Source organism: Limanda limanda, chromosome 17 (genome assembly GCF_963576545.1).
Source record: "Limanda limanda chromosome 17, fLimLim1.1, whole genome shotgun sequence".
Classification (NCBI taxonomy): Eukaryota; Metazoa; Chordata; class Actinopteri; order Pleuronectiformes; family Pleuronectidae; genus Limanda; species Limanda limanda.
This window is the reverse complement of record NC_083652.1, coordinates 5,905,658-5,927,692: the sequence shown is the minus strand read 5'-3', so window position 1 is coordinate 5,927,692 and position 22,035 is coordinate 5,905,658. Positions and strand designations below refer to the sequence as shown.

The 22,035-nt window shown below is 41.1% G+C and overlaps 1 protein-coding gene across 2 annotated transcripts; it reads right to left on the bottom strand.

Annotated features, from left to right (window-relative positions):
- Positions 1–61: 61 nt before the first annotated feature.
- LOC133022551 (myosin phosphatase Rho-interacting protein-like) lies at positions 62–20,573 on the bottom strand. 2 transcript variants are annotated; one of them, XM_061089371.1, is made up of 22 exons: positions 20,370–20,573; positions 18,808–18,885; positions 18,629–18,694; positions 18,072–18,223; positions 17,874–17,958; positions 17,057–17,207; positions 15,684–15,843; positions 13,734–13,848; positions 9,486–9,584; positions 8,357–8,413; positions 8,201–8,269; positions 8,018–8,107; positions 7,803–7,912; positions 7,146–7,668; positions 6,010–6,108; positions 3,662–5,908; positions 3,288–3,435; positions 2,794–2,911; positions 2,551–2,710; positions 1,653–1,754; positions 1,154–1,240; positions 62–652 (listed from the first exon to the last, which is right to left on the bottom strand). In XM_061089371.1, exons 1-22 carry the CDS (start codon positions 20,568–20,570, stop codon positions 512–514), a joined length of 5,058 nt encoding a protein of 1,685 aa, XP_060945354.1. In that variant the 5' UTR covers positions 20,571–20,573; the 3' UTR covers positions 62–511. The 2 variants fall into 2 exon arrangements, with proteins under 2 accessions (XP_060945354.1, XP_060945355.1); XM_061089372.1 differs by having other exon boundaries at positions 13,734–13,845.
- Positions 20,574–22,035: the final 1,462 nt, after the last annotated feature.

Sequence of the window (22,035 nt, the reverse complement as noted above, 5' to 3'; positions counted from 1 at the left end):
AATAAACATTTCAAATTAATTACGTTGAAGTGTAGAAATATAAATTACAGTTTGTGTTTGATGGATGAAGTTACCTGCAGGAAACAGGTTTAATTTAAATTATTTAATTATTGAAAAAGAAATATACAGCAGTGACGAGAGGCTGGAAAACAACTTCTAAACATGCAACTGTGCAAATTATTTTTAAATATAAAAAACCTGGTTGTACGGATATAATACTATACATACAGCAAATGGTGATATTTGGTCAAAGACAAAACAAAAAAGAGATTTAAATATATACGTTTGACAATATAATTAAAGGAAGAACTTAGCTAAATCACAAACAGTGTTAAATACATGGTCATGAAGTGACTGATAATCTTTCATCTAAAAAAACAGTGTGGGTTTGAGGATAAGACTTCCGGGTTTTATAAAATACATATATTTTTTGTTTTGTTTTGAGAATAATACTGAGGGTAAAGTATTTTTAATGTCGCAGTGAAGATAAATGTTGTGAAAATGGATAAATTCAAGGTGAAGTCTGGTCCAGAGCGTGATGAGCCAGCTTCAGGTTCTCTCTCAGCTCGTCCACCTCTCTGTCGGATTTGGCTCTGACGATGCTCAGCTCTGTGAACATGTCCTTGTACTTCTTTGTGGCGTTCCTCTTGTCCTGAAAAGTCACATAAATATGGGAAATATATAATATAAAATATATATAAATAATGCAAAAAACCTTAAACCGATATACACCTCAGACAGAGCCTGGGAAAAGCTCATTCTATTATGGTGTGGATGCAGATTTTTTTTTAACTTTCTTTAACTTTGTGTCCTCATCAAAGGACTTGCTCGCTATTCCACAAACTAGTCTGAGAAACAAGGGTAACCAGGCCTTTTCTGTTAAAATAGAACAAACTCCCTGCAGAGATCAGACTGGCCAACTCCTTATTCTCTTTTAAATGGCTATTAAAACAATTTTTTTATAAATGTCTTTATACGTGGCTGTGGTATGAACTCAATTTCATTTCAAATAAGTCACTATATAACACATGTATACAATGGCTTACAATCTAAATTTCTGATTAGCTAATTAGTATCTGAGCATATAGGCGATCAATATACAGTATATATTATCAATATGTCTAACAGTTCCTTGGTGTTTATTGATTCTCACCCTTTGTGCTGACTGCAGTTCATCCTTCAGAGATGTGATCTCCTGCTTCAGACACTGAACCTCAGACTCCTTCACTCGCAGGGTTATCTGAAATAACAAAAAACTACCTTCAGCTAATCATCTTTATATATATATAGTTATATTCTGTATATATGGCAGGCTATGTAGTGTATAAGTTTCATATCGTCAGATAAAGCTGAAGTACAGAACCAAACATTCTTCACACTCAAATGGCATTTTAATTTTTTGAGACGTAATCTTGTTTAGGCAGTTAAAAAAAAATCACATAATCTTAAACTAGCCGCAGACTCAGCTTAATTTAAACCATCTACATTGAGTTTAAATCAAACCAACTACAAAACCAGTTTTAATTAACCAGCTGCAGATCATGGTTGAGGTTTAATATGTGTTGCTCTGCTCACTTTACCAGGTGTGCGGCCAGCCCTCTGTAATTCAAAGTTTAACCGGTTTCGTCCTCTCTGGCTCAGATGAGACTTACCTCCATCTCGTAGATGTCCATTCCCTGACTGAACGGCAGCTCGTCCTGCTTGGCGAGCGAACACAGTCTGGTTATCTCTGCTGCGAGGTGACTGCTCAACTCCTGCACGAGACAGAACACTCAGACCTCTCACTTAACAACACTGAACAGCTCTTAAAAACAGAATCATCAGGTTAATATGTCTTCTTAAGTATCAGATGAATCCAGTGATGTAACAACAATATTCCTAATATACACTGTATATAAAGATGGATGACGTGTCTCCACTTCCTCTCACAATCCAGAAATAAGGGCAAAATATCCGGGATACAAACACTGCCATCTTGCACATTTGAAGCCAGAGTCTGTGCAGTCGTGATCTGGGGACGGATCCTCAGTATTGATGTTCCACTGATGCATGCTATCGAGCAATCTTGACTCAGTCTCAGCTGTCAATCATGACATCTCAGTCTGTTTTGATTGCATCAAATAACTAATAACAAAAAAACTTCTTCAAAATCACAAAGCTGACCACTTGAAAAACATCAGTGTGTTAAGAACAACCTAAAATGACCCAAAACCTCTGAGGTGTTTTGGATTATTTTCGGGGAACTGTCGTGACGTCCATCAATATATACAGTCTACAATTTCTAACAATAGAATACAGTATACGTGAATGGAATGTATTCATATCCACTGGGATTTGCCAGTTTAACTATAAAAATAAATTTTTACAAGAATGTGACATATACTGAGATCGATCACACATATATACAAGGCTTTGTTAAGGAGATTCCAAAGTCTTGCCACATGGAGCAGAATATTAATGAAACGAAATTACAGAAGATTTATGGTTTGCTTTTACACAATGGATCTCTTGTATGAAATGTGATCAGATGGGTTTAAGAGTCTGTGTCACCTGGTTTCTGGTCCTCAGGTCCTGGTTTTCCTGCTGGCACTGGCACAAGGCCCTCCGCTCTGCATCCAGAGCCTGCACCAGGTGTCCGTTCTCTAGACACTTCAGACAAAACTGCTGGGACAAAACCTCGAGCTCCCGCTGGTAGGAAGCCAGTTCCTCGCTTTAACAGACACATTGATAAACACAGATATTAAACACACATACTTCCCAGGAGAATGAATGGGAAACCATTACTCTATGTACCTGTGTTGTCTCTGCATGATCTCCAGGATGTTGTTTTCATTGCTGTTTTCTGACTGACATCTTCTCTGCACCTCGCGCTCCAGCTCCAGACGGTGAGCGTTCTTAATCGCTTCGATTGCTTCAGAAAAAAGACAAAAACAAAAAAAAATATCGAAATATAACTATATGAAACACTGTGTTTGAGTAAGATAGCAGAAACTGACAGTTAAAAAAAAGTGGTAGTGTTGTAGAATATATCAGAATAAATCGCGACAGAGGTGACTTTAGAAAATGTACAAATGTTGTAACTATTCTACTTTATCACTAATCTGTATCAACAGCAAAGTGAAAACATTGATATGAAAAAATTTGTATTTTTGTGCTGGTACAGAGGCTCTAATAAAAACAGAACATCGGATCATATTGTTTCCTCTGCATCAATAAAAAATGGAGAAAGGTGAGCTCTAAGTTTCCAAAATAAAAAACAGGTTGGAGTAAAATCAGACTCCTCTCACCAGTCGCAGTTGCAGAGCTCTCTTCCTCCAGCAGCTGGTCTCTCTCGACCAGGAGGCGCTCCACCTCCTGCTGGTGTCGGCGCTGCAGCTCCTCCAGGACCTTCAGATGGGACTGCTCCATGGAGAGGAACCCTCTCTGACATGTGGCCTGGGGGTGGGAACACATGAAAACCTCTTTGTATCAGTAAAAACCCCTATTACCTATTTTTATGTGAGCAGTTATGTGAACGACAAAAACATTTGCACACAAATTCTAATGTTTCTGTTTAATTGTATCTAGCGTCAGGATTATCTCCAAATGAGTGTGTGGTATGTACAGCTTTATTCATATAACACTGGCTTTAAGAAGAAATCTAACATTTATCACTTCCTACCTTGAGCTTCTCCGTCTCCTTCTCATGTTGCATCTGAACACAAATCATTTTGCCCTCAAACTCTTGGCTCATCTCATCCACAGTGACAGACAGCAGCTCCTCCAGCTCCTTCACTCTTCTTCTCAGCACTAAAACTTGCTCAATCTCCGTGTTTGGATCTGATTCCTGCTGAGATTCAACACTGTCCTCTGAGTTTTCTTTCGACACCTCCTGTGTTCCCAGAAGTGGGACGTCCGTACAGTTCAGTGACGACTCGACCATTTCCTCTTCCCCAATTTGATCAACAATACCTGCCTGTGTTATCTGCAGCTCCATGCCTGTGTCCTGTGGGGAAATCTCATCTGTCTGACAGCACATGTTCCTCGTATCTCCACATGTGGACGCCTGCTGCTCTTCTAGATTTGACAGTCTTGCTTTTAGCTCCCTGTTCTCCCCGATCAGTTTGACACAGCTGCTGCAGTTGAGAAGTTTCCATTTAGATTCTTCAAGCTGTTTCTCACATTTTGACTGCAGCCGCTTTAGATGGAAGCAGTAGAGTGCCTCGGTGGCTGCGGAGTGAATTAAACCAAACCAGTGATGCTCTGAAACATGAAAATCACGACAACTTTCTGCAATCAGCTGCAGCTTATCAGGGGCGGAGGCGACGCAGTTTAGCAAAGACATTTTCATTTGCGTTGTTGCTTTGAAATGTTCAATGTGGCACAGCTGGTTAATAGAATCAAACACCCTGGTTTCAGCTGTCTTTTGGGTTTCTGTCGCTGTCACACTTGCGGTATTCCAAATAACATCCAGATCTTTCACACCTTCCCTTCCCTCATCTGTGCATGAATCGATCCCAGAAAGTAAATAATGACCTAGAAGCAGCATCTGCCTCTCTACAACCATGTGCTCTGCCACCTCTCTGAGAAGCGCTTCTACACATTTCTCCTCATTCGATTGGGAAGTGCCGGCACGGAATTCGTTGAAAAGCAAACTCCAGAAGTCTTCCTCCCACTTCAGCTGACTCAGCATTGCAGGCATCGTCTCCTCATCCTCTCTTTCTTTCCCATAATCCAACTTGCCAATTGCCTCCAAAAGTTTCTCCAAAGCGTCCAACCTCACGACCATCCCCTCTATCACTTGTAGGATCCTTTCTTCACCAGAAACACTTTTCTTCTCATGCCTGAACCTCTCCACCTCTAACTCCTGATTCAGCCTCCTGATGTCGGCCTCCGCCTCCGCAGCTCTCTGGTGGTAAAATCTCTCAGCCTCTTTCAGCTCAGCGTTTTGCACCTGCAGCTCCTCACAGTTGGTTTCTGATCGGTTGAGATGCCTCTCCAGCTCTGTTATCTTAGCTTCAGTAGCCTCAAAACACCGCAGCAGATAACCCTCTGATTTCGGGTCATTTTTCTCCCCTCCTGCTTCTTCCTCCTCGACGTTCAGCTGGAGCATTGCCTCTGTCCCCCTCAAAATGTCTGTCAGAGACGTGATGAGCGTCTGGGCCTCCAGGAGCTCCTGGTTCCTCAGGCTCAGCTCCCTCTCCAGATCTTCTGCTCTCATGTTCCCCTGTTGCTCCACCTCTGGAAGGTGATGGGGTTCGGTGTACCTGCTGCTCAGCTCTGCTTTCAGCCTCTCTATCTCCCGGTCTGCCTCGGTCAGCTGGTTAAGCATCTCCTGGTTGCGTTGGTTGAGAGCCTCGTTCTGGCTGGTGAGCAGCTCCACCTCTTGGGAAAGCCTCCTCACCATCGCCTGGTCCGGAGGGATGTGCTGCTCTATGAGGCAGTTGACTGGGCTGTCGTCTCCCTCTGACGGCTTCCCTAAAATGCTTGGAATTGAGTTGTATTCACTGTTATTTATTTGTGTTGCTGTGGTGGGAAACGGCATACTGTCTTCTCTGTCCAGCTGACTCTGGTGGTCGGCTGTTGTGTCTTCAGAGTTTAGTTCGAACAGTCGTCCATCACTGTGAGACAGAATGTCTGATGTAGGTGAAAATAAAGGAGTGGCTACACCCTCAGGAACGAATTCTCCCAGCTCTTGGAAGTTTCCTTCTGTATCATGCAGCCAGATGCTCGGCGTCTGCTGAGGTGTGGACGAAAGTGATTTGAGGCTGAGCTGCTCCGTCACGTCCTGTGCGATAATGATCTGCTGCTGTGACACCTCTCTGGTGTCTTCCAATGCTTCTTTCAGGCTCAGTATTTGGCAGTTTGACAAATCTTCATTTGTGTCCAATGGACAAAAATCTTCTTCAGGACCCAGAGGAGGCTCCATCTTAGGAAAAAAAAGAGGAGGATTAGAAACCACATGTTTGAGCACAGATACGAAATGTAAGCAAACAGACTTGAGGCTGAAAATAGGATTTATTTCTTTACCAGTGTGACCTGCTGATGATCCCCCACTGGACTCAGCTGAGCCTCCAGCTCCAGCCTGTGGCGCTCCGACTCTGCCAGCTGAAGCTTCAGATCCTCAACCTTCAACAACGCAGAGGCAACAACTCAGATCCAGCAACATTCATTACACAAAGCTGCATTAAAAGCTGCAGCACATAGAGTCTGGAGGACAGTATGTAATCAGCTCTGTGGTAAAGGGCAACTCTCCTGAAACACCTCATCTGTAGCCTGCATCATTGTGACTTTACAATTCCTCACATATGCATAATGCATGCCTATAGCGGCTTGTCGGGCACGCCCCCGAACAATGAAATTGCATGGTAATGTAAGAGCAGAGACATTTCCTACACACAAGTCTGACATAAGCAAAGATACTGACATGTCTGTGTGAAGCTAATCTATAATTCCAGATATGTCTGTGTGTCTGTCTGTGAATCGTTCAACTTATTGGCACTTATTGAGTCAAATTTGGTGAGATAAGGTCATGCGATGCCTTCAATATTTATAAAAGTTGTCTGTGTAATGACAACAATACTCATCACTTAGTCATCAAAGTAAAGCACAACATATGTTTTTTTGCTGAAATGGTTTGAACCAAGCTAATTTCCAGGGCATTTATTTTGAAAAGTTGTGAACTTGGGTCGGAAGATTCTGTAGATTGTTACCAAACCTCTGAAATAGCCGAAATGCAATGAATTAAAAAAAATGACACCAGTTGAATTGATCATTCCTACTAACATATACACCACACACAAGTGAATAGCAACAAAGCAAATTCAGTTTCACTTCTTGAATGCACTGACTATAAATTCTTCATTGCAGATAATCCAGGTAGGATGAACAGAAACTTCCCTCTGCACAATAGACTGATCACAAAAAGCTCTGCACACAACGTCCAGCACATACACGAAAAAGTGACAGTATGTTGTAGAACTGTTTGAGGAGGACTCACTAATGACAAGGAATAATTCTGAAGTAGCTCCAGGGCTTTAGAACAGGACAAGAGACCAGCCCATTTTAAACAGTCAGGTTTAGAACAGGCACTGCATTTGTGTAGTTAATGGGTAAGGCTCAAGTTTATCTCTACTCAGAGATGAAGTCAGATATATCGCACTCACCCCGTTCCTGTAGCCGTTCAGCATGTTCTCCATCTCCACAGTATCTTCGGCTTCAGTAAACAGTGGGACAGTCCTATCCAGTCTGAACACAGTCTTCTCCACCTGCATCCAGCACTCCTCTATCTCTTCCTCCACTCTCTGCTGGGATTCTGGACTCAATGCTCTGACGCCACCATTGTCCGTCTTACCGCCAGCCTTGTCCCAACTCAGAGAGGAGCCCAGCATGTTCTCGTACCTCTTCCTCCTCTCTTCCCGCCTCCTCTTTCTGTCCAGTTCGACCAGCTCCATAGAGCAGGGAGATTTATCTCTCTGATGATCAGACTCCAGTGTCGACTTGCTCTGAGGTCTGAACTCAGCCCAGTCGTAGGTTTTGTAGCGTCCTTCCCGCCGCCTTTCCACCACACTCCTGGGTTTGTGGTGAGGGTCTCTCTCTGTGGGGACGTCAGTGGAGCGAGAATCCTGAGTCACATCTGGTTTGGGGAGGGCTTCAGGTGCACTGCGGGGAGCGTGGTGGCCAGGTAAACTGTGTATGAAAAATTCAGAAATCATTTCAATAATCTCTTTCTTTGTTTACCTTTGGGTTTTCTAGGAAATAGTGATTTCCCTATTTAATTAAGCTACAAAAACGTAGTAGTATTTTGACTTATACTAATATACCTTGTTACATCAGGAGTGTTAGCTGGATTAACATTTTTCATCAGAGACTGGATCCAGTTCCTGCGTATTCCTGCAGTCATGGCTGACAATGTGTAGACGGCCATCAGGGTCTGTTACACATTAAAACAAAGGATTAAAGAAATATGAGTTGTTGGCCACGCAGGAGGTAGAATTTCAGCTCTTCAGTTTTGGAACTGTTGAGGTAAACATCTTACATGGATTTGAAAGCCGTAGTTCCTCTGCACATGATACTCAGACACATTATAACATCGAGCCAGGTCGATTTCTCCTTCCAGATCCGACGCCTGAGAAAAAGAAACAAAAAATATGTCTTTGTTGAAGGAAAAACAATATATAAAAAAAGTTTTTACTAAGTAAGACATCAAATAGTACGGTACCTCCTCAGTCATCGAGTCCCTGTAGAACCTCAGACTGTCAATCGACAGCACAAACCAGTATTTCTTCCACTAGAGGGGAGCAAAGGATGAATAAAAGCAGCAGAAATAAAATCTTAAGTACGACAAACATTTGGTTTAGGAATCTAAAAAGCTCACCTGGTCATTTTCATCCAACTTCACCATCCAGCCTTTTTTAAAGTTTAATAGATCCGGCTGTAAAGACAATACGATGTAAAAATATTTGATGTTGTTAAAAGAAAAAACAAAAAGTTAAAAGTAAAGAACAGAAGAAATTGATTGTCAGTAATCAAACCTGTGAAAAAAGAGTTTCAAGGGTTTTGTTATACCAGTGCCAATCAGAAATTGCATTGACTTGCTTTTTCTTTTACAGATTTGTAAAGAATTCGGTGAAAGTTTTGTGAGTCAATGAGAGAAGCTCAACTTTGCAAATGCATCAAGGTTAGATTTTTTTCAACACAAACAGTCCAGGAGCTTTAAAATACATTTTTATCAGAATTAAAAAAAACATGATTGAAGTGAATGAAGTGTGAACCTAACTGAAGGGATGTACACTGGAAATAAACACACCCAGATAAACACACCTGGTTTGTTTGACCTCACAGCGATCAGGACAACACAAGGTGTGCTATATGACCAAGTGGTAACCCACAGTGACATAATCCTGTTGTTTTCAGCCTCAAGTTTGACATTTTGAGCAGCACCATCTGAGATGTTTGAAACCAAGGTCAGCATATTTGGAGGATCAGGGGACAGGACTCGCTTTCAGTCATTATACGGCGCTTTATGGTCTATTTGACTCTAAAAGGGGAAATAATTTACTAAATGATTATGCTGTGCTGAAGAAGACTTGAAACTAGAGATTGAGAAAAACAAACTCCTTAGGAAAAAGTTTACTGATGGTATAAATCAAAAGAGAATGACTTCTATAGAAACAACTACTGGAGTAGCCCACTGCTGGTCATTCAAGAAAATACAGGTTTCAGGCACTACCATATTGGCTTCAAAATCTGGATTCTATGTCCATTGTCATATACAGTCTATGGATTTAAATCAAGAAGTCTCAACTGCCACCTACTCAGTTTGGTCAGCACCTTTAGTCTATGGTCAGCACTCATGGTCACATGCATGGGGATCAAGAGCAGTTTCACCTCTAGGGGGCGGTATTGGGACTTCCATACATTTAATCTACACTGTGGGTCAAAAGGTCAGGGGTTCGGTTTACATTTTATTTTTATTTGTTGAAAAAGTTCTACAGATTACTCACCGTCATGACAGTGTCTGACGTCCTGCGGTCCAGAGACTTGGCTCGTCTCTGAGGAGGGGGTGCGCTCAGCTGGGTTAAGTCTCCGCATGAGTGTAGCTTCTGTGGAAGACAAAAAATAAATAAAAAAATCAAGGAACAGATGAAATCACAAAACTCAGAACCATACACAGGTTTTCAGTGATGCGGGGATGTGCAGTGTTTCCTCAATGAGGTCGGCAGCAGATTTGCAGTCTGCATTCCTTCAACTGGAGTAACCGATCCTTGGCAGGGCCGTCAGATGTGAGGATTAGGCCTGCTGTAGAGCACCGCAGGGAGCCCAGCAGGCTTTTCTCCACCGTCTGTTAAACTCTTATTCGCATCACCAGTGCACTGCACATGGATGACTGCGTTTCGGCCGTGGAATGCTTGAAAAGGTTTTAGAGGCAGCACAATCGCGATGATGCAGAGACTCCTGCAGGCCAACAGAGCTGCTTTGACGGCTCCCATCAGAGTCTGTATTACACAGCGTAAAATGAAACAAGGTTTTTTGTTTACTTGATCCACTGCTTTTCAAAAGATTCATTCTTCCCTCTTACATAACCACTTTAATGGGGGGGGAAATTTACCACTTTAATCGTTACAGAACATTCTTTGTATTTTTTCAGTTTTTTTCTCGTTTACATTGAAAACTATCAAAGGACACAACATATGCATCAACACGGTGCTCCGGCTGCAAAGGGAAGTTCTTTTTATTCGCCCTTAAACAATCGCTGAAGACAGAGCCTGTCCCGTGTCTTGGCAATCTCAGCTCCCTGTCCAGAGTTCATTCAGGCCTCCTCATTCAGGCTTCCTGAATGAACTCTGGACAGGCTGGTCCGGCCTCCTCCTGGCTGGTTAAACAAACCTACAAATCACCAAATCATCTCATGGGATAAAAAAGTGCTGGCGGTGTATTTAAGAGGCAAATCCTCTGGAATGAGCCTGTGTGTTTAATCAAAGATTGACACTGATGCCCATCTGGGTTGCACCAGTGTGATCACACCTTTACAACGTTTCCAACAACAGCTCTATAGTGGACAATTTATTCTGAAAATGTGCTTGTGTGGAACACGCAGCTGATGTGCGTGAAGTCTGGTTTATTCTATGAGTCTGAAGCACTGATCAATTCACTGTGAAGAGAAAATGAACATGTCAGGACAAAGCCGATATTTTTGCAGCCAGCAGCACCTTCCTCAACAACTTATGACAAGATCATCTACCTCAGTCTTTTTTTCTACCAGAAACTTTTCTAATTTTTATAAGATCACATCGAGATATCAAGACATAACAATTTTCTGCTACTGTCTGTTATCTTATCACAGCGCTGTCACAGCAGTTACTGACCGTCACTGACTGCAAATACACAAGTAGCCTAACTAGAATGTCAATATTAGTTTTTTTTCCAATCCAGATCCATGCTGTATTCTCTGAGAAATCCATGAAAATGTTGAAAAATGCCCTGTGAAAATAAATTCCTCAATCAACCTCCTAATTCAGATCCACAACAGATCCTGCATTCCTCAGGTTCCCCTTGAGGTCATGTCCCTAACGGTCAACAAAATATCATGGTTGGGTAGTTTTTGAGCAATCCAGCTAACCAACTAACAATCAAAGATGAAAGCATAACCTCTGGGCCTGGATTCTCTTCTGGTTTTCCATACTGTAGTATAATATGATGTGCCAACTGTTCAGCAGCTGGACGACACCTTGAGATCACACCGCCTTCACAGAGCCGACGACCTTCTGAAGGAAGCAACTCACTGGGACCACAGGGCCGAGTGAGGGTATGTATGTGCAACAACATCTGCAAATGTCTGTTAATATCGTGCAATGATATTTCTTAATTTTGGTTTAATGTACTATAGCTCTTTTCTTCTTCATTATTCATAACAACAGCAACAACAACAGCAGCAGCAACAACAACAACAATACTAATATGGAAGAGAGAACATTTTGTAGTATGATAATAAATAACAAAATAACCCCAAAATATAACCTATCATCAATCCAAATACTAATCATGTTGTATTCTTTGAAGGTCACGGAAAACATCAGAGGTCAAACCTCCGCCAAAGCCTAATAATCTCAAGAAATTCAATGAAGTTGCAACAAATTACATACACTCAGATATCTCACAGATATCTATTTACTGGGAATCCGGTGAAAATGCAAAATAAAAAAATAACGGCGGATATCTGTTCAGTAGTTTATGCAGAATCCAGCTGACAAACAAACAAACAAACTAACTAACTAACTAACTAACTAACTAACTAACTAACTAACTAACTAACTAACTGAAGGGGGGGGTGCAAAACCTAATTTTTGGAAATACTAAACCTGACTCACAGCTGAAAACCTGGTTTAACTTTAACAGTTTTATTTGACAGTGTGTTGACAGGTTATCTCCATGTTTTTTGCATTTTGTTGACACTGTCACACACAGACACGCGCTCAGCTCTGTAATCACCAGTCCGACAACACATAGTATCGCTCCCTCACTGATGTGCACACCGAGGAGCTCCTCACTTCCTCACAGTCCATCGAGCTCAGCAAACACAGGCGTGGTCACGTGGTTCTGCAGAAATTCTCGTAAAGAGTCTAAAGGCTCCCAATGATAAGACTTGTTCAAGTTTGCAGGAATCCCTGGAAAGAAGTCTGAAAGGAAAAATGCCTGCTCCCAGATTACGACACACAGGAGCGGGTGGACTGAACAACCTCAGGGCATCGAAACCAGTTCTGAGTTCAAACATGCTGCAGCTCGGAGTGAATCACAGACTCTGTCCCACCTGCTGACACATGAACCCTCAAATGCTGTCAGACACGCACGCCTTGACACGGCAGGATCAACTCGTCCACACGTTTCATGCCAAACTCTCATCACCTGCTTTTTAGCGCTTGCCATCGACTGAATGATGGTTCAAGAAGAGAACGTCCTAAATGGAAGCGGATCAATTGTGTTTGCACCCTGACTGTCACAGAGGAGAATTTAAGAGGAGTCTTAGAGCTCAAGGTTTTGGATCAGCTCAAAAGCTTCGTCGTAAAAGTGACGTCGCTGTTTCTCTGTAGAACACCTGGTTGTGTGAGTCATGTTCAAACCAGTCCAGCCCAGTGGCAGCTCCAGACCAGTCATGACAAACCCACGCTGAGATTAATCAGCATCACGTATCACAGTGTAGTAAACGTCCACAGTGACGAGGACATGTGCTTTCAATCGTTACAGGACCTGACATCTCATTTTTCTTTTCATGTTCCTTCTGTGAAGTTTGCTGACCTACATGAACAATATGGCATTTGTGTTTACTGGTTAAAAGAATGGATTTTCTGTCTCCTTGAGCATGAACAACTACGTAAAAGCAAAACTGTTACCTAGTCTTTTCTCTTAGTTTTTCTTCTATGCTCCTTCTTCTGAAACAGGTTTTTAAAAATCAGAGTTTAAGAAAATCTGTGCTGGGTTTCGCGTGGTGTGAACTTGAAGCTGTGGCAACAATTTTGAAACCACATTTCATGACCTTTCTGTCGAGCATCTACTGATATGAGTGAAAGCTGTTGAGAATCTCAAACTACAATTGTTTCATTTTTAGCATTTCTTAGCATTGTTCAAACACAGAGTGCTTAACAATCCACAATGTGGTTACAAACCGATATAAGTATTTTAGTTGTATTTGTCAACAAACACAACTTCTCCTCTGGAAACATTAGCTGCTGTTCACTACATTACATTTATTAAATATCTGTTGAGAGTTTCCATCCATCCAACCATTTCTTCTGCTAATCCGAGGTTGGGCCATGGAGTCACTCAGCCTAACAGGGTTTTCCAGTTTTCCCGCCCTCTCCCCACCCAAGCTATATCCAGCTCTTCCTGATGGATCCCAAGGTGTTCCCTGACCTTATGAGATATAAAGTCTCTCTAGTGAGTTCTGGATCTACCCCTATGGCATTGACTGGTAAACCTCCAATGGAAGGAGCAGCGGTTCTACCCTATCTCTTAGACTCATCCAAGGCATCTGCCGGAGACAACTTTGGTCACCTGTATTCACAATCTCCTTCTTTCGGCCACTACGCAGAGCTCATCACCACGTATGAGGGTCGGACTGTAGGTCGACTAGTGAATTGAAAGCTTTGCCTTGGGGATCAGCTCCTTCCTCACCTCTCGATAGAGATTTCATCAAGGCTAAATAAGTGGAAGCACAATTTAATAAAAGATGAAGAGATGATTTATATTTCATTTACCTCTCGCTTGCTGTTGCGAGCCTCACTCCTGCCCCTGCTGGAAACGGCTGCCCCCCCTTCTTGCTCTTTATTGGTGACGTCCAATCCCACAATCCTCTTTCCTGTACCGCCACTGCTAGAAGAAACAAAGACAACTTATTTGTTTTAAACTTTACACTGAATCCACACATTGAATTTCTGTCTTTTAAAGCTGGACTGACGACCCACCTGTTCTCTCAGGCTTTTAACTGCCCCTGACTCAGTTATATTTTCTTATTTATATACTTACTGGTTTTTGGCATGTTTAGTGTATTTGTTTGACAAAATGTTTGAATTATTGTCATTCTAAGCTTACTGGGTGGCTTTAACTTTTCTATGACTTTGTTTTTATCTTCTCTCATTCTATTTCTATTTTATTACTATTCTTTGATCTTGTTTTTTTAATTCTATTTTTAGTTTTTATTGTACAGCATTGTGGTCAACCCCAGTCAGTGTAATAGTGCTTAAAACATAAACTTGATTTGATTTGATTTTAAATTTACATCAACGAGCTTAGAAAAAGGCTAATTAGTTGCAGATGATTATTAAAGTTTAGTTTGGCTTTTGACAATTTGACATTTTTGTGGACAGTTTTTGGTCATTGTTTACATGGTGAATAATAAAAAGTGGTCTCACTGACACCGCGTTACTGTATAACAAGGAGTCTCAGTTTTCATTAACATAAGGTGAATGTCACGTCAACCTAATTTAAAGCTGTTTACAGAAACGACTATCCAGACAAATAGGTCTGGACATTTGTCTTTCGCATATGAAGAACGCAGCGTGGACGAAACTTTATGAACACACAGGCTCACAAAGATACTTTCCAGACATTTACAAGGGATTGGTCAAAACAAGTTACACAACATATCCACAGCAACTGACTCAGACATTCTCACATACAGGCCTTCTAGAAAATTTCAGGAAAATGTCTTGAAGTCTGAATGCAGCTATACACAATATTAATCACACATATGATATAAAAGGTGTCAAATTTACAATCCTTGGTAGGTTGATGTTAAATTAACAAACAACACTTAAAAAGCAGACAAAATATATTGTACTTCTGACTTTGATATATTTTCAAAACCACATCAGATGTCTTTTCTGTCTTCTCGTCTTTTTTTGGACCAGATGGGCTCTGTGTCTGTTTTGCCGTCCCTCTGAATCTTTCAGAACATCATAAGCAGAAGAGAATTTGACGGTGATGCAGGTTTACCTCCACATATTTGAGAAATTTCTGTGATTTTCTTCCTGAGCAGTGAACGTTAGAGTTGCCTCTATGGGTGCAGACAGTCCTCTGCCCTCAGACTGAGCTTTTAGCAGAATCCTACTCTCCCTGACAGGCAGGCAGACAGTCTGCGAGAAAGGTCCTGAGAAACAATGCCTCAGATATCTAATTACAACAGTGTTTTGGAATTTCTGGCCTTATTTGGATGATGGTAGTGGGGGGCAGTGGTGGGGGTGGGGGGCAGTGGTGGGGGGGGGGGGGATGGGTGGGGGGTAAGTATTTTGTGTTTTTTGTTTCCCAAAAAGGGAACGAGTGAAGGGCCGAGACGTTTTCTCCTCACGTGACCCGTTTACATGCTCAAACTGGGAGGGTTTCTTTAAGCTAAATATAAAAATGCAGCAGTGGGATCTAATGGAGGGTTAGAGCGTGAGGCTTTGATCCGGTATTTAGCGGAGTGCTATGGCTGTTTCGGCTTTACGCTGGGGGGAAGCTGAGAGGCATTGGATGTCCTTTGTGCTAATTGCTAGCACATGGACCCCCTTTCCCTTTGCCAGGGCACTTTAAAGGGCTATTACCCACAGACTACATGCACAGAAAATAAACTCCAGATCGCTGCCAAACACGATCTACAGAAAAGTTATTTACATGCTTTCATCAGAATTGGCTGGAAATTGCTAATTGGCTGCTGATTCTCTTCTAACCTTCTGTCCTGGCTTTGGTTGTTGCTGTTTGTTGACGCTTGGACCGGCTGGGTGATGTTGCCGTTGGCCACCAAATCCAAAACTGGGTTCCCGAAACTGCCATTGCCATCCAAGGTCAGAGGGTCTCTGGACACCGGGCGCTGGAAGGCTGATGCGTTGTCTGGATATAGAAAGCAAAAAAAAAATGTGTTTTTAGACTGGAGTTCAACAAAATGTTTGACGTTGCTGGTTTGAGAAAGTACTTGAGCTCTTTTCAGAGATTTGAACATCCATCCATTCCCTAAATCATCATCCTTTGAGGGTAGCAGGGGGTCAACATATAGTATGTGAGGGAAAAACCCAGGACCAACCCAGGACCAACATGATCCAATGGACAGAGCATTTCAGAGAGACAAATCTTCCAGTGTCCTCAGACACCTTACAACAATAGATCCCCTTGAGCAGAAGGGGATAAAAACGCTTCATATCACTAAGTTTCAAACAATAAGAGCTCTAAATTGAAAATATGAATGGAAAATTCAGTTGAAATGAATAGTTAAATATAGTCAATGTAAAGCTTATTATTGTAATATGACAAGAGGTGTAAACACAGCTTCCTTGGTGGAGATGCAGAGGAACAACAAGCAGATCAATCCCTCAGAATTTTTGAAAATGTTTGTGGAAACTGGCTTGGATTTCTCACACACACCTCCCTTCTTCATTGATTGATTAATACATTAAAAGAAATACACAATCAGACTAAACAAGAGTTAGTTTTCAAAACCCCACCATGTGATTTGTCTGGGTACTCCTGCCCCTGCCAGTAAAACACTTTAAAAAATTCAATGACTAGAGCAAAAACCCTGACGGAGGATGAGTCATTAGACAGGGACCTTCTAATGAAGCAGCTTGCAGGCACAGTCAGCAGGAGTCGGTCCGGGCCTTTATTACACAACCTCTCCGGACCCTGCAATAATCCTGACGCCAGCCAGGCACTGGTGTCCACTGTCACAACACTCCAAGGACGAATACCTGTCCTGTGCTACTCCACAAGCCTATTAGGACGTGTTTAAGAGCTCTTTTATGGATCAGGTTTGGTTTTAATGATGTCTGAAGGTTAGAAATACCCGTTTGTTTTGTGTTTGTGTCTGTCAGGCCGAGTGATTTCCTGTTAGGTCAGAGACTCCCCCAGCTGGTTCCCACGAACACAAATCAGTGCTCAGTGTGCGTGTCTGCTGTAGCCGGGGTTCAATGAACTGTTTGAATAAAAAGCTCTAAAGTGTGTGAACATCTGCGCGAGGTTAGGACGATGCAAGGGGACAGGAAATGGCTGTGATTGGCTGATAAACTCAAAAGCCTGTTTGTGTGTGTCTGTGTTTTGCACTCTGTGGCACCTGCAGGGGTCTGCTCCGGGCCCGGGGCCTCAGTGTCTGTGACAGTCCAGATGGGGGTCACATCCGGGCCCCTGCCCTGCTGCTCTTCCTGCCACCGACCACAGCTGGACTGGACCGGATCTGTTGCAGCCATCTTTGCTGGACTGGGTTCCTGATGTTTTGTGTGAAAAACAAAAAGGTAAATAAATAAATAACCAAACTTTTGCCATGTTTTTTGTGTTTTGAGTACAACCAAAGAAAAAGGGGTCCCTAAATAAATGGCGAACTGCCAGTGGTTTTATTTACATAACTATTTTGAATCATTAGCTTCAATATTATAGAAACTGTGAAGGGTTCATCCTCTGGAGAACATGAACATGTGCTTGGGAACCTTCATGACAATTTGCTTAGTTGATTATTATAATTCAAGTCAAGATTTCAGCCTCGCCTGGGGATAGCCAATCAGTCCAATGAATTCAGATTAAATTTTCAATTACATTCACAGTCTCCAGAAGATCAATGCTTTTATGTCTGAAGATTCTCTCCATTGCCACCCTGATGTTCATATTGTGGTTTTGGTCTCATACTGACTGAGGATGACACATCAGAACTAACAAAAACAAGGACAGGATCCACCCATTTGGGACCATGAAAAATGCAAAATCACACATATGCTTTGTTTTGATGCTTGACAGTGAGACCTGCACCCATTGGACGGTACCAGCAAGTCACTTCTGCATTGGCTTAACTTTCCAGACCCTGCGTCTACGTCCATTTTTATATAAACACTATGGCTAAAATGCGTACACAATCACTGATTGGACATTTGCTTTGCTACCTGTGTGGCGACAGGCTCCACTTTGCGTTTTTTCTTCTGATATTGTTTGTTGGTCCGTAGATACACCGAAAGCTGTTCGCTCCACCTGGTTGAAAAAGATAGAAACATTAGAATCTAGACATTATACTGGAGAACGTGCAAAATCTAACCTCTGAATGCTAATGTATTTAATTATTTTTTTTACAGATTTATACCAACCCATTGATGATCTCTTTATTGTCACCACGGATGAATATTTCCTGCTCTGACGTGACGATGCAGAGCGCATTCCTCTGACCCGTCCGGGGCTCGGCGTCTGCGATCTCTGTGCACAGATTCAAGTTCACCGTCCCCTGTGGCAAAGTGCTGGGCTGTGGCAAAATCAGAGATCAGACATCAGGTTAGCTTGTGTAGGGGTCGGAGTCGGGGGGGTAACTATAGTGAAATTGCTTCACGAGGACCGGTCACACAGAGTGCAGAAGAATGACAGCTAAACAGATAGCAGTTTGCGGTGTTGGAATGAAAAGAGACGAGGGAATGAGATTTGAGGGCATCACAGAGGGAGGGAGGGGGGGATGTGAGCATTAGAGGACAGGCTAAGCCCAAATCATCTGCTGCGGTTCAGCTCACAACATCTGGCCTAAAGATGCATGCGTGATCCCAACACACTGTAAATTCAGATGCACACACAGAGTGGGGCTTACTGTACACTGCTTCCCTGTTTATGCTCTTTGTTATCACTCGCTTGTGTTTTTTTTCTCGGAGCAGTTTCTCACCAGTTCATCGAGGGCGAATCTCAGGCTGCCGTGTTCGTACAGGATAAAGAAACGCCGCTGCCATTTCTGACAAACACAGAAAGGAAATCAGAATATCACCAAATGTAACAGACTGAGGTGGCGATGCAGAAGAGGATGAATCTGTGCTGTAGTTTTGTATCTGTTTCACTGTGTCCTACCCTGGACCTCTGCATCGGGTTGTCAAAGTCTGTCCCCTCAGGAGCCAGACATAGCCAGCCGCCATAGATGGGCTTTGCCTGAACAGAAAGAAAGAGAACTGGTTGTTTCAGTTTGAGCAAAAGGTTGTGATGACCTCATTAAAGTGAGTAAGCAATAAATCCAAAACTGTTCATACATATCTATATAATTTGTTAATTTAATTCAGATATGTCTATTGAGATTCTGTTGACCGTGTAACTGATCTTCATACACACAAAATCTTCACATTTTACAACAATATAAACACAACGTTTATGGCAAAACACAGCTTTTGTCCTTTGTGTCAGACTAATACCATGTGTAGTGTTTGCAGGTTGAGCAACACGGTTGAAATTACAGGGCACAGTGGAACCAGGCAGTAATAACATATTTCAACAACGTGAGGCATGTAGGAAGCCGTCATGACCGTCTCTTGACATCCCCTCCAACTGATAGACCTGCAGGAATGAGGTTTCCACAGGCCATGGAACACTCCGTGCTTTTTTAAAAAAGACCAAAATAAATAAAGAGTCTGTGTTGATGATGTTTGGTTTTAGTCATCAATCAGTGCTATTGGTGATATATCCAGTAGAAATCTATCTTTAACTGAATTCCCAATCTAAAATTTAAATAAATTAATTCAATAACAAGGGTTTTTGGACATGAAGTATAATTTAATTTAAACAAGGTTTTGTCTTGATTTGATATATTTTTTATTTTATATATTAAAATCTAAATTAATTTGATTGATTATATGAAAATATAACTCAATGCTAATCTTGCAATACAGCTGAAAAAATACATTAACCGTGACTTTAGTAGTAAATTAATCAATTGGTCAGTGGACAGAGATGTATCTTTTACAGGTAAACTTATATATCTGTCAAATATTTATAAACTAAATGTTATATTAATTGACAAATTTGTTATATGGAAAAACAATCCCAATGCTTCATTGCAATACAGCTGAATAAACATATTAAAGAAAGCTAGCAGCAGTGAAGGTTGTAATGAAATAAAGGTGGAACCATCAGCCAATTCATTGATGGGACAGAAAGTTACAATTGATGACTAAAGCATTATATTTTGCTTTCTTCTAAAATGAGACCATCAGATGTGTTTGTCAGTAAACTCTTAGTCAAGAGATAATCCGCATATAAAACTACTTAATAATGAAAAACCTGTATATGAAGTTAAACTGTGTCCATTATGTTGTCATATTTCAATCAAAACCTAGTAATTTACTTTTAATCAAAGCTACTAGTAGTCAATTAATCGATTAGTCAGAAATAGATGGACAGAAACTGATTATTGATGAACAAATAATATTTTAGATAATCAAAAGAAATATTTCATGTCTAATATTTCATGTTTGTTTGCTTCGATTGTATGTTTTTCCTCTTAAAGTTAGATCAGGAGACAAAATAAACAAAATGACTGATCGAATAATCTAAGAAATATTTGGCACAATACTTAGCTTCCACATATAGGTTTTCAGATTGAAAGTTGACAGTGATTACAAAGGTGATGAGTTGATCGTTACCTGCTCCTTGTCGTGGTCGCTCATCAGATGCAGTTCCCGGGACTTGAAGCAGTTCTGACACTTACTCTTGTTAAAGATGTTCGCCTGGAACTTCTTGCAGGGATTCGACGCCTTTTCCCCGGACATGTTGCCGGTCATGGAGCGCTGCTCGGCGGGTAACTCTCCGAACACAGACCGCTCCCCTCCGCGTCCCCTCCGCATTGAGCGAGGAGCCTTGTCCCGGACAAACATCTGTCAAACACGGCCTGTTCCCTGCTCACGTCACGGTCCTCCGTCATGTGTGGTGACGTAATACAAGGGCACAACATCCGGTCCCAACCTACAAAATAAAACCGCCTCTCACAAAAAGCCTCTTTTTCTTTCGATTTTCAAAACATATTTTTATGATTTACACATTAAGTATATATTTAAATATATATATACTAATGATATAATCCAAAAATAATGACAATAAGACCTTGATAAAAACATGCTTACATCGAATCACTGTGAGCATCTGGTCGCAACCTACAAATTAAAACCGCTCCAGAAATAAAGTATTTTTTTTCTTTCCCTTTTTTAAAATCAACTTTCATGAAATGGATATAGATACCATACAGATTGAAATAAAATGATAATATATAATACAAAGTATGTTGATGTAGCGTCACTTTATAACATCCAGTTACAACCTACAAAATAAAAGTTTGTTAGTCATCATTTTATATAACAGTTAATGTATCTGTTATGTAAATGTTTAGGTGGTATAAGATAACAGTAAAAGCACATGAAGCCAACAGATCGTCATGGTCACGTCAGAGGTTATTTAGGAGGTGGGAATTATGACTGAGACGATTAAAAACATGAATACTTACATGTACTGCATTTCTTTCTGATCTGAATGCATAATTAGAAACACAAAAACAAAAGATACTCAGCTAAAGAAATATTGTAACTGTTTCTCCTATGACATTTTTATCGTAAATCTGGTTGATAGTCACTGTGCTAACACATTCATTTCCAAAAAGAAGCAACAGTTAGGCTACAATTAGTTTATCCTAATGTCATGAGGAATAAAGTAATAATCTTTATTATGTCGAATTTTATGAAGGTGCACTTATTCACTGTGACCACTGGATGGAAGTGAATACTCATATGCGTTAAAATAAAGCTACATGATCATTTACTTTATTTACTCTACTTTAATTAATTCTGTCCACCACTAACAGAAAAACAAACCAACATTTTTTTTTATTAAAAAATTTAACAAACAGGTTTAACAGTTAACTTCCCCCACCTCAACACACAAACAAAACCACAAACAAACAAACTGCCCTGTGTCATATATTTAATCCAACAGAACGTCTCATTAAAAACAAAAGAGCATTCATGGGGTAGAAGAACATTTTTGCCTAAAATGCACTATATTGTGACCAAGTTTGTCTTGTTTTAACATCATTTTGTTTTATTTAGACAAAACAATGCTAAATAAAAAAAAAAAAATTGCAAGAACCATAACGAATACATTTCACCACTTCTAACTAATTTAATGTCAAAGGTAAAACAAAACGAGCTAGAATAATATGACACAAACAGGCTGACAGTGGATGCACACATTTATTCAAGGCAGTGGCAGTGGCAGGGATCGTACAAACAAAAAGGATTTAAAATTTCTGGTCATCCAAAA

Coding starts and splice junctions, on each gene's coding strand:
- LOC133022551 (XM_061089371.1), bottom strand. CDS start 20,570: ATGCGGAGGGGACGCGGAGGGGAGCGGTCTGTGTTCGGAGAGTTACCC. Junction 18,695..18,807: donor ACCCGATGCAGAGGTCCAGG/GTAGGACACAGT, acceptor TGTGTTTGTCAG/AAATGGCAGCGGCGTTTCTT. Junction 653..1,153: donor AACTGCAGTCAGCACAAAGG/GTGAGAATCAAT, acceptor GTGACTTTTCAG/GACAAGAGGAACGCCACAAA.